The sequence below is a fragment of the Microplitis mediator genome, chromosome 10, assembly GCF_029852145.1.
Source record: "Microplitis mediator isolate UGA2020A chromosome 10, iyMicMedi2.1, whole genome shotgun sequence".
NCBI lineage: Eukaryota > Metazoa > Arthropoda > Insecta > Hymenoptera > Braconidae > Microplitis > Microplitis mediator.
Window position 1 is genome coordinate 7,186,473 of NC_079978.1, and position 15,552 is coordinate 7,202,024.

The window sequence follows — 15,552 nt, forward strand, 5'->3', positions numbered from 1 at the left end:
TTAAACACACCGTTCGACACGCACAGTGATCTTGGAAGAGCAACACTAATTTTTCTCTTCGAGTTCTAATAAAAAGTACTTCTTACGATTATTCGGCTGAATTTGTCGGACTAAATCTACCAACTGTAATAGTTACTTGTTCTTGATCCCAATCACGAGTCTATAATCCATTCAATTATATAATTTTTAACAATTAAACATAGTATTTACTTTTAATTTTCAGGACTTCTCTCAAGCTCGGAATATCTGATTCAGTAAACAAGTCTTGTCTTTTTAATACTTCCATTATTTTGTCGAATTTTGATAATTTTAATACATCGATAACTGTAGCAAATACCTATAATAAATTCATCTGTTTTAGAGCTCCTCTGAAATTTTAAATATTATTCGAAGAGTTGGTTTAAACAAAAATTGATTGTACACGGTAAAAACAATATAGTAGTGGCAAACTTTGAGCTGCTCTGACTAAGTCTTCTAATTGGGGACCACTGAAATCTTTTGTTACAGGGTTGCAAGCTCTTTTAAATTAAAATCAGGCGCAATTTTATCATGTTCACGCATCCATGATGTGTGAATGTTTAATAACTGGAGTCTTCCAAGTTCATCGGGTGAAGTGATCTCCATTTGTAGCTCACATAAATATCATGTGTAACTTATCGTTATAAGTTCATCATGTGTGTGTATAAAAAATACAAAAAACATAAATCTACTCATGAAACAGATTCAAACCCAGGACATAGAATCAGGAATCGAACAATCTACCGACACATCTAGAGACCTTATCAACATAAAGATATAAATTGTAAATTACATACTTAAACTGCATTTGGCAAATTTTATAAATAACGGAACAGATACAACACCATTCGAATAAAGATGTCTCTTTACCATTTGAGTATAGATGTTTAGAATGGTGTTGTATCTGTCCTTAAATAACGATTGTTAATATTAATTGGCTTGATAACCTACTTATTTTAATGAATTTATCAATTATTTATCAAATAAGAAAATAATAATGTTGATACATAATAAATAAGGAGAAAAAAAAATACTGCCGAATGCGGGATTCGAAGCTGAATTTTTCAAGTCAAGGAACTTTATTTAATGGACTATACACGAAGTGTATTATGATGAGCCTACATTATACATTTTCTAGCGCGCATGCTACGCCACCATGGTTAAGATACCTCGTTGCAGAACTAATCTGTTTTAATAAATTGAAATGAAACCCGATTGGTTGTTGTCACTATTTCAAATTCAACCGTTTTTCAAATTGAAACAACACGAGCAACGCATAACCTCAAAATTTATTTGTGAATTTAAAATATAAAACGGATTTGTTTTAAAATCATTTCATTCATAATTTTAATTTAATCGATTATCAATTAATAATAATATTAATAATGGGAACACAGCAAAAAGCGAAGTGTATCACATTAAAAGGCTCGGCTGAACTTGTCAAAAAATATTTACGTATGTATTTTTATTTTTCTGACAAATTATTTTTAATAATAATACGAATTTTTTAAATGATACTGAAAGTAGCAGTCTTAAAAAAAAATTACATGTTTTCAATAAATAAAGTAAATACTGACAGGCAAAAATCTGAGTGTAAATATGTAGCGACAATTTTTTAATTACTTTAAAAAATATTAAATAATTAAAACAATAAAATTAAAAAAAATACATGTACTGAATTTGGAATTTTTAAAACATGCATTTTTTTATTTTTACTTTATAAACATTTTAATTTAATATTTCGAAGTTCTAAAATTTGTAAGGTGTCCGCTAACTTTACAATCATGCAAAAATTTATAAAGTCCAAATAAATAATCATTAAAAATTTTCTGATGACAGTTAACTTGGTAATTAAAAACGTAAAAATTTTCAGATGTCGGCTACTTTCAGCGTCATATTTTCGAAACAATTTAAATAGTGATAATAATTATAATATTGATTATTTTAGAGTATGGTATCAATAGTATACTTTACCAACGGGGTATCTATCCTCCTGAAACATTCGAGCCTGCCGAACACTTTGGTATGTTTATTTTGATGTCTACTGATGACAAGATCAAGACCTTTCTCGATACGGTTCTAACTCAAGTGGAAGAGTGGCTATTACAGCGTAAAGTTCAGCAAGTAACTCTTGTTATAACGAATGTAAATACCAAGGAAGTATTGGAGAAGTGGGATTTCAGGGTCGATTATGAGGGTAAAGTTGAGTCTGGTGATGGGAATAACCCATCTGGTCTCCCTGAAGTTGGGACTAAAGATGTGCCCAGTATACAGAAGGAAATTCGTGAAGTAATTCGACAAATAACAGGCATGACAATAATGTTTTATTTTCTTTACACGTCAAGTATTTATTCAAAGTTTTTTATAATCATTTTTTTTCTTTGTTACTTATAAATAGGAACTGTAAGCTTTCTGCCACTTCTGGACTGTCTCTGCTCCTTTGATATATTAACTTACACCGTGCCAGACTGTGGAATACCAAAGGAATGGGATGAAACTCAGCCAGTCTTTATTGCTAACAGTCAAGAAGTGCAGTTAAGATCATTCTCTACGTCTATACATAAAATGGATACAATAGTGAGCTATAGAAACACGTAAAAATATTTGTGCCATTAATTTTAAATTACGATGTCTATTTTTTTCCATTATTTTTTCTACTATTCATTTTTTTTTCTATACGATTAGCACAACATTCATGGTAATTATTAAAGCCTGATAAATGTGAAATATAATTTATACTTAATCGAAACAAAAGTTGGTTTTATTTTATAATTTAAAAAAAAAAATTATCAATAGAACATTAAGGAGGTTCATTGAAGTTATTTATCGTAAAAGCAGCGGTGTTAATGGCCAAGAGGCTGGAGCTCTCGTACTAACTGTCGGAAGTCTCGAATTACTTAAAACCATTAAGTTTATCTTGGCGCGGGCGAGAAAATTCGTCGCCAAGTCTTGGGTTGGTTGTCGAGGCGCCCGGCTGCTCGCCAACTTTCTCAGCAGCAACCCTTTGACGTACAACTTTTATTTTTTTTTCTTTCTCAGTGAAAATCTCTATCTGCCGTAGTTAAGTATTACATACTTAGTTCTCCAGTATTATAATCTGGCCAGTAGTTTATAATCACTGTTTTATACGAGAATTAACTTGGCCATCATGATTGTTGGACTCTGCTGAAAAAGACATTGAAGACGTATATTAAGTTGAGTTGCATTAATAGCATTAATTATTATAATTATTAATAGTATTTGTTAAGAGACAAGATGCTGATTCAGTGGTGTATTGGAATAAGAAAGTAAAGTATGATGATTACCACGACGATGAAGATTGTAAAGCGTCGTGTTTTATCGAGGTCGACGTCTTGAGTCGACGGTGCATCGTCCCCTCTCATGTATAATTATAACGTAACCAACTTACCTCGGATTTCGGCTGATGCCTGGTCCGCCAACTTGTGTATCGGTTGTTTAATTTCGATGTACAAAAAATACACCGATAAAAAAAACAAATTTATAAACGATAACAAAACATATGCGGTGGTAATTTAAACAACCACTGAAGCGAGAACATGGCCATGGTATCTACTTGGCAAGCTTCGCTACTTCCTCCAGCGTGATGCAACAAAACTACAAGCTATTAACTAGCATCTACAAGCATCTCAAGTACTCATAAGTTGTAAATATTGTAAATTATACGTTTATATTTTAGTGTAGTATATGGTATATAGTATATACAGACTATCTTACAAAATTAAATAAATAGCCGTGTGAGTATTTCACTCACTTACAATTTATACACGTATATATATATAAAGTGAGTGCTACGCAAGAATTCCTCGGCTTAAGTTGAATCAAGAGACGGGAGTAAGAGTCGCTTGAGGGCAAACGGCTCTAGTTCTATTTCCGACTCTCGTGAATCATCCGAGTTCACCTATCTTGCACGATTTTACCGTCACCAACGTCGTTTGCCGCCAGCCGGACACAAGCGTCAAAGCTACTACGAGAGTGACTTAAAACTACTTTCTATACTTATGTATATATGTGTATATATTAATATATGATTTTATTGTATATATAATAACAACTGTTTAAATATTATACAATAAAACATAGTAAGTAATTAATCATTAAAGAAATAATAGTATTTTAATTCTTCAATGATGGCCCGTGTGCTCGATATTTTAGCGGGAGATGTACAGTCAAAAATAGATTCAGTCGTCGAGGAACGAGTTTAAGTTGTTATTTGCACCACAATCTTTTAATTCAAATAAAATTAAAAGACAATAAAATAATAACAATAATAAAAATAATTATAAAACAATAATCTGCTATGATAGAGATGATTTTTAATTACAAATTAATAAATTTAAACGATTAATAATTAATAAATAAATTAAATATTTTTTTTCAATTCTATATAAAAAAAAAATTAAAAGAAAATTAACGTATGCTAAAAATGAATTTTTATTATTATTTAATTTAAATAAATTTTGATTATAAAAATTCATTTTTAAAGCTCAATGCATTCAACTGCATTCTACTTATACATAATTTATTTATACATGTATTGTATTTAAGTCCGTGAATGTATACATGTATGTACACGTTAAAATTATACATAACATAACATAACATAACATAAAATAATTATAATTAATAGTTAATAATATTATTTAAGATAATGATAATAATAATAATAATACAATTAAAGATAAATTAATAATAAAGATAATTATAATAATTAATAACAACATAGTTACTGTATAAAACATAAATAGATTCTCAAGATAGACATAGCCTGGCACTTATACTCTCTCTGTGTCAATGAGTGGTTTGATTTTTTAAACAGACGAACGTATCAGTTGTAATTTTTTTAATCAACATGTTCTCAAAAAAACTCATGTTAAGAAAAATATTTTTTTTACAATCATTTTTTGGTAAAAAAATATTTATAAATTGAATGTTTATTATTATAATAGAGTTACTGATACATTAATCTTCGGGATGCTTTTAATTATTTTCAGATTACCCAGTATAATAATAATATGAACATTAAAAGCGTTTGGTTATTGAAAAATAATCGTTATAATAATAAGTGTATTCTTCGGGTGATTGGTAGTGTTTGGAAGACACTTCTTTGGTATAATTCACGGGAAAAATTAAGGATTGCTGTTGAAATTATTATCAATTATATTTATCTAAATATATTAATAGAATGTATATGTATACCTACAGAGAAGAAAATAAAAAAAAAGACAGAAAATTAGAGCGAGAGAGCAAGCGAGCGAGTGCCTATCTATTAATAAAAATTGACATCTGTTTAAGAAATAAAATGCAATTGTAATTCGTACAAATTGTCTAGTTTTAGGCAAGGCATAGGCTAGGATAAATGGATTATTGTAAATAATAATTGTATTAACATCGCTAACGATGAGTGAATGGTAAGTGAATGTTAATCGTGAGTGAGTGGATGATTGAAAAATAAACTAATAATAACAATAATCGTAATAATAATAATAATAATAATAATAATAATAATAATAATAATAATAATAATAATAATAATAATAATAATAAAAATAATAATAATAATAATAATAAAAATAATAGTAAGAATAATAATGATGATGATGTGGCATAAAAAATAAGTTGGGAACGCCAAAAAAAGTAGCAGCTACCAAATTGGGTTCCGCGTCACTATCGTTAGCAGTAATACGAGGTCGAAAGACCCAACTTGCATGAAAATGGCGCTCTATGACGGTTGTACACACTTCCGGTGCTGATTACGTCCTTGGTCTCGCATCGTAGACCGGTAAAGCCCTCCGCACATCTGTAACACAAGTAATAATATTGTACACCATAGTCATTATGTTATAAAATTTACTTCATATACACACACGCACACGGAAACATACACACGCATGTATACTCATTTATATATATGTGTGTATATATAAATATATTAATCAACAGTCGTATAAGTCGACTTGTGAGGCAACTCATCGCTCTCTCTTATGCTTACGAACAAGCCACGGAACTCGAGACGCTTCTCTGGAAAATAATTTGGTCGTTCTATTTATAAGCTTTCGAAATGAGAGAGTCTCTTGGGTGCGCGTGTAGTGCGCGAGCGATGTCCTAGCTAACGTTACGCCCAACGTCTCCGACAGTTGTTGCGAAAACTTTCAGCATCTTTGGATCTATTCTCCACTAAATTTTTTATATTTACGACTTTTTTCTATTACTTATAGCTTTATCATACTTACTAACAGCCAGACACACATCCACACAGTGTACACATTCATACAGACTTTTATTTTTTTGGCTGGTGGCCCAAAAAGCTCTCAATATCCGTTAATATTTTTCTGACCCTGCCAGGTGTCACTTTTTTCGAGGCACACGACATTTTTGTCGCTGTCTTCAGTCAATGTTTTGACTACCAACGGATTTTGCTGGCACATGGCTGGTAGTCTCATGTGTACTACTGGCCACTTCAATGTCGTCTGGATTATTCACGTGGTATCTCCAGACGAAAACAATCTCGTTTTATACTTTTTTTTTTTTTTCTATTATTAAATTCATAAGTAACTGAAAAGAAAAAGATTAAAAATTTTTTAATAAATTTACCTGCATGCTGGTTCACCAACGGTCTCGAAGAAGAGACAGGTACCGCCGTTCATGCAAAAATCACCTGCTATAGGACACGGCTGCTCTTGTCTAGGCCACGCTACTGTTGCTGCAAATTGATTATATTTGTTTTATCAACTGTTTAACTTTTGACAGTGTACATATAAATGACAATTACACTTACTGGTTTCAGTAACCTTGACGTCATTAACGACTAGAAGTTGGGCTGCAAGGGAGGCCCGATAGCCAGAGGTACTTTGGGCAACGCACTCGTACCTACCGCTGTCTTCGGGGCGTGCGGACGCAATTACCACTTTGGATCGTCTTCTGCAAAGCATATATACAATATATATAATCATATATGAGAAGTCTAGTACTTGATGTATCATCATCCCTAAAGTGGTGAGAAGAGAGGAGAGGCGCTTAGAGCAGAGACGTAACGAGATGAAAGGAAAGAACGAAAAGCGACCGAGTTGTATGAACGAGGTGGATTATATAAATAGAAATAAAGTTTAAGATGAACACAAGAGAGAGAAAAAGAGAGCCGAGAGTGCCGCTAGTCTAGACGGAGTGTCGATTTTTCCTCGGCACCAAATTAGAAACTCCGACTGTCGACTGTGGTTGCCGCTTCTTTATTTTTTTCATTTTATTTTATTTTTTTATTTATCTTTCTCTCTGTCTCTCTGCCTTCTTTTGCTCATCTTTTTATTCTCGTTTACCGGCCGCCTCGCCCTCTCCCTATACAGAATCACCCGAAAATTCTCGACACAATCGTTCTCACCGTTTGTGCTGAATTCTCAGGCCCCGTCGTGGATACAGCGGCACACCGTCTTTGAGCCAACGGACTCTAGGTGGTGGCGAACCTCTCGTCCTGCATACAAGCTTTACTCGCTCCCTCGTTCTTGCCACCGAGTCCCTGAGCTCCGTCAACGTCACTTCTCGTACTGTAACATTAAATAGTTATTTTTCAAAATAAAACCTTAAATAAAAAAAAAAATAAGTACAGAATAAAATAAATAAATAAACAAATAAATAAATTAACACACTCTTAGCTGGAGTGTGTATTAACGACAGCCTTACTCTCGTGAGCACGAGACGAGCAAACAGCCGACGATGAACAAGCGCATCTCGTCGTTCTATTTTAAGTTCTCGTAGATTACACACTCAAGTCATGGTGTGGTGTAAACTATAATTAGATCATCTCGGTACAACTAATACGATATATACCATTATCGCCCTATTGTTTTAACTGGCGTCGCTAATCAAAAAACACCATAACTATCGTATCTGTGCCGGTCAATTAAATGTAATTTATAATTGCTCGATTAAGGTCACAAAGTTTATCATCATCATCATCATCATCATCAATATAATAAGACTTGAGTGTATGTAGCGTATGTGTAAGCCAGTAAAGGAAATGTTGTCAAGTATGTCTGACTCTAGACTGCTACTACTACTTGTTAAGCTCCGATATCTTTAATATACAAGTCAACTTCCATACTATCTACGTTGTTACAACGCTTGCATCGAATATACGACAGTAAACGTCTCTGACAATGAATTATTTTAAGTATCGATCGCATCGAGATGGATGCTGGCGTCTAGAATTGTTATTTAAATAACGATAATGTGACACGTAATCAAACACCGGATGAGAGACGAGTCACAACAATAATGAGATGATGCTCGATGGTTAACTGAGAGAGAAAAATAAAACGAAAAAAAATATGCATATTATTGATGTATGTATAGATATAGGTATATATATAATAAATGTAATCATTATTGAAAGTGATATTGTCGTGTAGATACACCGAGTAATCGATTATATTTGTTTCAGCCTACACACTCGGTAGAATTGGCTTGGGTTTCAAGCTGAAGATACATTGTGTTAAGTTAATTGTCATTCTAGAGACGGCCCGAAAAAAATAGCTCGAATTGAGGCTCGTTTGCTTGGGTATGTAGAAAGCAATGAGTGAGACACGTCAATAGCATACCATACAAACTTGGAAATCTTTCACTTCGTTGTATTAATATTTATTAGATGGATGTTTTGTTACATAGTCTATCAAAAATTTATTTAACGGTATTTATAAGTAGAAAAAATATGGACATTATATTGGATTGATTATGGACCGACTGATAAATATATTTTTAAGTATCTTGATGATCATTTTTAACCTGATCAATTTGAAAATCTTTAATTAAAAAATTTTTTTTTTTCAGATTATTCTTACTTTCAAATACAGGAAATACTTATTTTTATGTAATACTAAAATTAAAGCAGTAAAAAAACAATTAATGGATTTTTTATTATATTCGTTTAATCGTCACAAAACGTAACGATTTTAATCTCATTACATTTTATCGAAAAGTAATTAATACTTATCACGACTACAAGAATTTGAAGGAAATAAAATAATGAAATGTAATTTATTGCTGATAAGAATATTATTTTTGATGTGTTTTTCGTTCATTCACGTTATATAAAAGTATATATTCGTTATTTAATTTTATCTGACATTTCGGTGCATAAAGTCTTCCAATTTGCACCCCTTTACAAACTTTTTTATCCGACAATTTGATTGTCGGAGTAAGAGTGAAATGAACGAAAATAATAAACAACTTAATTTGTGTGGTTCTATTTTTAAAAAATATTTTTTTTTCTCTTCTATTTTTAAATTATTATTATTAACAATAAAAAATAACATAAATTCTATTTAAAGAATGATTAAATAATAATTTTTAAATAAATTTTCTGAAATTGGGACAAGTTTGTATGGTAATTGAGACTTGTGAGTCAATTAAACCGAGTGTTGTCAACGTTCCTCTCATTTCATTTCATTTTTTTTTTTTTTTTGACGCTGGTCGTAGACACAAATAGAATTTCGAAATACATACAATATTTTTGTCGTCAAATAGTAGTATGAGATACACTCTAAGTATAATATATCCAAGCGTACTTAAGCTTTATAAATTAAACTATGTACAATAACGATAATTTATTATACATATATGTGTTATATATAGGGATATATGATACCTAAAATGATTAAACGATTTTATACGACACAATAAAATAAATTGTCTGATCAAATAGCTGCATCTGGCAAGAATGGTCACTTGCAATAGCTGCAGCAATAGTCAGTACTTTGTCGAGGCTGTAAATTGTCATGTAGTTGAATATCGAGTTAATAAATGAGCTAGTGAGTGCCAATAGTAAGTTTGTTTTCTATACAGTTTAGCTGAGTGACAAGCGTGGCGATAGTATTAGCACAGGTATCAACAGGTTTCAACAGATCTTAACGAGTTTAATAGTTGTGGTACTGGGTGGAGGAAAAGGAGAATGGTATATATATATATATATATAACCATATACATACATATATAGAGTGTATTATAGAGTGTATAGAGTAACTAGAGAGATCTACCCGCTACTTCCGTAGTAGATGAACCGACGAAATGAAACGGCAACACAGCGACATGATCGAGAGAGACGGAATCCCGCTGGTCTTCGCCCAATCCGGCTGCTCGTTTTTCCCTTATACGATTCGGTACACCGTGAGTAAGCAGGCGTGCTCAAGCGTTTACTGCGTTTGCCGTTAAAGAAAGTAACGAGTTAAGCGGCTGGTAAACGCAGGCATGTGAACGAGAAAAGGGGCATATGTGTACATACATGTATATATGTATAAATATATATGTATATGTACATGTATATATATTCGTATATTTTTTTTTTCTGAAGAAAAATCGTCATTCCAGCTGCACTTGCTGGCTATGCGTGTCCTTGAGCATTTCTCGAGTTCAGCTGACTCTACGTCGCGAGTATTTCTCTCATATGTAGATATATACATATACATACATATATACTGTACATACATGTATAGATATATATATACATATATGTGAAGAAAAGAAAAAAATATATATAAAATAATAATAAAAAAATCGAAAAGCACGGCGCGTCTTGCTCGGAATGAATTTCGAGCGTAATACAAAGAGCAGAGAACGGCGGTAAAAGAGGGAGAGAAACGTCCATGATGCGAGAGATCGTGACCGGCATCTCGCATCGTGCGTCGTCGAGTTCGCGGAACGAACTTTCGAGGAAGAGAGCCGTCGGCGAAGATCGGCAAACTGCTCTATGGACGGCAAACTCGGTTAATGTTGTTGCGAGACGCGATCAACGCGATAACGAGAGCTAATTACACTTGGCACTTTGATGCTACAGTAGTACTTACCAGCAATAGGCCATCATAATTATTATTATGACTAAATAAAATCGGTCAACGAGTATACCATATCTCTGATATGATATGATGACATTTTATCCAGCCTTTGCGAATTACTTTGCTGGCTTTGTGAGCCGCCGTGCAGTCTACTGGTTGCCCCCTCGCGCCTACTCGTATACACACATACATACACATACATCCACATACTCATCTACCGTCAAGTTAGTCCCACTTGCATTTCGTCAATCCGCGGGTGATCCAGTCTTATCTGTCCTCGGGAGCCTACAGAGCGCCGGTAGGCCCGGTAGCCCAGTATGGTCATGGGCCGTACGTGCTTGGGTTACATACCTACCGATATAGATATATATACATACTTACATACACCCATATATAAACAAATTCATAAATCGCGTTTTATATGCACTATGGTCTATAATAAACTACTCTATAAAAACAAGAAACAACGTCATCCTCACACAAACGGAAAGTAACAACTCCTAGCGAACGATTAATCGTCATTTGAATGATTAATTGGTCATTGGGATAATTGATCGGCTCATGAGATGGGGCGAGGATGTGAGGTGACGTCAGCCAATAAAGACGAGCCGGGCTCGAGCGATAACATCTCTAAGAGATACAGCAGCAAAAGTTGTAGTAGTAGTAACAGTAGTAGTAGTCATAGTAGTAGTAGCAGTAGTCGTAGTAGTAGTAGTAGTAGTAGTAGTAGTAGTAGTAGTAGTAAGAGCAGCAGCAGTAGTAGTAGTAGTAGTAGTAGTAGTAAGAGCAGCAGTATATGCTGCCGCTGGACATTATCGGCAAAAGTACCGACTACTTTTTGGTGCAAGTCAAGTGGCCAAGATGGTATATAAAAGACATATGAGAACTGTGTATATAGCAAGCTTGACTCACCGTAATCGGGTCGAATGACTGCCTGTACCGCCTGTTCGTTTTTCTTGCTTCGTATCACCGGCTCACCCAGGATTGTAAAGTTTCTAGGTCCCACACGATTCACAAACACTAGATACACTTTACCGCGTTTAATGTCGGCGCGCACCACTCGAGCATTGTCATCACGCTGACGCAGTTCGTGTAGCTGCTGATGCTCGTCGGTGCCCTCGTTACGACACAACGAGGACTTGCCACCTGCTTCTCCTCCTCCACCACCACCACCTCCTCCTCCTCCTGTTCTCTTATCCGACTTGTCGCGAAAATGGAGTCGTACACTGTCGTTTTTGCGTAGTGGCTGGAATCCAGCTTGACTTTTGTAAACCTGCTTCACCTCAAAGGTCACCGCGTAATTTGACCCAGGACTCCTCGAGGACGACATACTTCGTGCTTTACCCTCAAATACTGTAGGCGCTAAATACGCACGATTACCCACATCTATATCAGGACACCAATTTCGACTGTGACAAGCAGTTCCGTTTTTTCGACGGCACCGTTTTCGCTGTTCCCTCCGAGACTCACTTTTGCTGCGACCTCCGCTGGATCTACCAGCTCTGGACCTGGCTTTTAGTGTCGACTGAGTAATAGTCTCGTAACCGGAAGACAACGATCTGCCGTGTTCTTTTACCCGGTGTCTTAAGCCAGTGCTAATCATTGACAGCCACTTGTTTGTCCGGGGGTAAAAATCATCCGGTCCCCGGAGTTGTAAACTGATGGCTGGGGGTGCCGCTATGAGCGTGAGGATGCACCACCAGCCGCTTAGGATTCCCGATAAAATCAAGGAAGCCCGCATTATCCGATCTGCTACCGCTGTAACCCCTTCGCTCGCCCACGTCTCTCCCCTCTTCCACACGGTAGTGGACACGAGGACGACGATGTTGACGTTCACTCTCACGTTAATACCTATATCAAACACTAGTTTAAGTCTAGTAATATAATCAGTCCATCCCATCACCGATTAACGATGGTAGTCTTGGCCCCGAGCCTTGGACTCCACGGGACCTTGTCCTTCTCATCATCACCACCACGGCACCGTGACACCACTTGTCGTCTACCACCAATCGCTCGTAAACCGGGAGCCCCAGATCCGAGCATCCTTGGATCCGCTCACTGACACCCGACAATAACAAGCAGCCATTCGTTCCGTCACTGTATATCCGCTCATTTAACAAATCCAAATAAATGTCGGTACAATGTTGTCAACGAGCTGATGAGCAACCATACAGCTTGACACCGAGACATTGATCCCAAGCTCCATGGTACTTTATTTCGCGCAAACACTTTTTTTATCTCTATTGTCGTTGTTGTTAAAGTTGTTGCTGCTACTGCTGTTGATAATAACAAAATTATTTGTCGTGAATTCCAATTTATGTGAGTGGTGATGATTGTTGCGGTGACAGTGGTCAAGTTGGATTTGATGATATTGTTGTTGTTGCTGGTGGTGGTTCTGTTGCTGTTGCTGTTGCTGAAAACAGGTGTAATAAAGTTTCATCATTGTCTCATTGGTAGATATAATACACACACTCGTTGATTTATAAACACAGGCGCCCACGTGGCGAGCTCCTTCGCCACATTTCTTATCGTCAACACACGCGTTAACCGTGTGCACACGTTTGCTCGTCACGAGTCACCAGCTTTCAACCGAGCCTCATTTGACTGTAGTGTGATGGCAAAAAAAATTTTTTTTCTCTTTTAAATAGCACACAAGATATTTATTTAGTGCTGAATAAACACTTGGGGATTTATTTTTAGGGGCTTGATGTTCTTATACTCTCTCTCACTCTCTAGTTCTTTGGTGTGTCTTGAGCCCTCCTGACGTATACACACAAGTGTCGTATCTAAAAGGGTGAGAATCTGGCACGAGTAGAAAAGGCGTGTGGAGAGACGTTGGAGAGAGATGCTCGAGCGTCGCACAACTTCCGCGGCGGTTGAAATTAGACTGAGCAAGCTGCTATCGCACCGCTGAGCTCGGTCACAGAGCCAGTGACTCCTAGTGGGCGCCGGTTGAGGCTCTGCGCGCGCAGATCGTTCCTCTTCGTTTGTTCGCCGCGTCGCCTGTCGCGCCTCACATGCTTTATCTCTTTCCCTCCCATTTTTTCTTTTTCCGTCTCACACTCTTTATCATTGCTTGTCTCTTTCTACTATTCTTTTCCGAATACGTATAGCCACTGTTGCTACTGTAAACTGTAGGTATATAAGAGCAAAGCCGGAGAGTAGTAACTGGTGACTAGCCTATTCGCGCGTTCCACACCCCCTCTTTCCAGTTAAAACTCAACCACCAAGTGTTAATCGGACTAGCGGGCAGTACTGCTGTAAGTGAAGGAGCTTGAGAGAAATTGCGGGCAATTGAAGGGGCTTGCATGCAACTGGGTCGACGAGTGTGGGATTGTGGTGTAAGAGCACCTGGCACGCGCCGTCTAGTCTACTGGCTCGGTGGAGTCCACGTATGAACAGGCAGTGGTGGTGGAGGGCAGCAGCCAGGGCATCAGACGAGACTCTCGTCTTCCGTATCGCGTGCATACACGTGCCGTGGGCCCGCGTATGCTCCTTCTTCCCCACTCTTTCTCTCTCTTTCTCTCTCTCTGATCTTTTTTATCTCTGTCTCATACTTTATAGTGATATGTACACTCACGGTATCAGCAGAGTAATGATGTGTGTAGTAGTACACATAACATTCTTGAGAGCGAGGCTCTTAACAATAATACAGTCTGCCATCACTTGGAATAAATAATGATCGTCGATGGAATTGTCCCAGTTGAAATTAGCTAGAAGGGAAGAGGTGTGCCTGATGCAGTGACCCGGTGATCGGGGGCAGGGGAAGTTACTCGCTGGGGGCCCGGCCCGAATCTTTGTTTATCTTTATCTCTTTTCGTTTGGTTTGTCGGCTCGCGGCTTGGCTGCACGTGATTACAGGGTACCCAGCACTCACCTCGGAACTCGGGTGGTCCGAGTCAGGAGTTGCCTACCGCGATCCTAAAGGGACGAGGGGGAACAGAGGACCATGAGTTTTTGGCGCGCGAACGTTACCCAACGGTCTGTGTGCAGTCTTACCAAGTTTTGTAGCTGCGGCGGCGGTCTTACCTCTTGGTCCCTCGGCCCCGATGAGTCCGTAGCCACTCTCTCGCACTAACTACCTATGCCTTATTAGCAATACAGTCCAGGCGAAAAGCTTGTCCGAGTCAATGGAGTGATGAGTTAATCGGGCATCTTTGGTCTCACGTATATTACATACATACCTGTATTTATATATATATATATATATATATATATATATATATATATATATATATATATATATATATATACGCATATATATATGTGTGTGTGTATAATGGTAAATATGAAGCGTGTCTCGGCCAAGCGTAACTGCCAGATCGATCGACTATACACGCACTTGGCTTGTCCTCGCTATCTCTCTCTTTTGTTGTAATTTTTCATAACTCTTGACTCTCTCTTAATATTATATTCAACGGTCATGTCCCAAGTGTATCATTGTACTTTTTATGCGACACGATGAAAAGGCTCTTTGGAATAAGTTTTGGGCACTCGAGTAGCTGCATAAATTTATTCCGCTCCTCTTTCTCACTGTATATTTTTATTATCTTTTGCAAAGACCAGGTAAAAGAGTGCGCGGTGTATGTTAGTTAGGTATATATAGTAGTGAGAGACGGCGGCGTTCCAACGCGCTATAGAAAGGTACGAAACGTGTAAATTCCTGCGTGTGGTCGGGAGACTCACACGGCCGATT

General features: G+C 36.6%; 2 protein-coding genes across 7 annotated transcripts; one reads left to right on the forward strand and one right to left on the reverse strand.

Moving 5' to 3' along the window:
- The first annotated feature begins 1,219 nt into the window (after nt 1-1,219).
- Nucleotides 1,220-2,616, forward strand: LOC130675959 (mitotic spindle assembly checkpoint protein MAD2A). Its single transcript, XM_057481892.1, has 3 exons — nt 1,220-1,473; nt 1,967-2,326; nt 2,417-2,616. The coding sequence occupies exons 1-3, from the start codon at nt 1,404-1,406 to the stop codon at nt 2,614-2,616; spliced, it is 630 nt and encodes a 209-aa protein (XP_057337875.1). The 5' UTR covers nt 1,220-1,403.
- Nucleotides 2,617-2,902: 286 nt separating this feature from the next.
- LOC130675958 (protein vein-like) lies at nt 2,903-13,791 on the reverse strand. Of its 6 annotated transcripts, none has more exons than XR_008991361.1 (6): nt 11,769-13,782; nt 7,412-7,574; nt 6,815-6,957; nt 6,631-6,739; nt 3,428-5,836; nt 2,903-3,183 (listed from the first exon to the last, which is right to left on the reverse strand). XR_008991361.1 is itself a non-coding variant. In XM_057481891.1 (6 exons), the coding sequence occupies exons 1-6, from the start codon at nt 12,754-12,756 to the stop codon at nt 3,134-3,136; spliced, it is 1,509 nt and encodes a 502-aa protein (XP_057337874.1). In that variant the 5' UTR covers nt 12,757-13,791; the 3' UTR covers nt 2,903-3,133. The 6 variants fall into 6 exon arrangements, 5 of the variants coding, with proteins under 5 accessions (XP_057337874.1, XP_057337873.1, XP_057337871.1 ...); XM_057481891.1 differs by having other exon boundaries at nt 2,903-3,180; nt 5,778-5,836; nt 11,769-13,791; XM_057481890.1 differs by having other exon boundaries at nt 5,778-5,836; nt 11,769-13,791.
- Between the last annotated feature and the right edge of the window lie 1,761 nt (nt 13,792-15,552).

Bases quoted from the DNA above. Each gene is read 5' to 3' on its own strand.
- LOC130675959 (XM_057481892.1), top strand. From the start codon at position 1,404: ATGGGAACACAGCAAAAAGCGAAGTGTATCACATTAAAAGGCTCGGCT. The intron at 1,474-1,966 runs GTATGTATTTTT...TGATTATTTTAG, and splicing joins ACTTGTCAAAAAATATTTAC to AGTATGGTATCAATAGTATA. The intron at 2,327-2,416 runs GCATGACAATAA...ACTTATAAATAG, and splicing joins AGTAATTCGACAAATAACAG to GAACTGTAAGCTTTCTGCCA.
- LOC130675958 (XM_057481888.1), bottom strand. From the start codon at position 12,756: ATGGGATGGACTGATTATATTACTAGACTTAAACTAGTGTTTGATATA. The intron at 6,958-7,411 runs GTGAGAACGATT...TATGCTTTGCAG, and splicing joins CTGAGAATTCAGCACAAACG to AAGACGATCCAAAGTGGTAA. The intron at 5,837-6,630 runs GTAAATTTATTA...CTTGTGTTACAG, and splicing joins GTTGGTGAACCAGCATGCAG to ATGTGCGGAGGGCTTTACCG.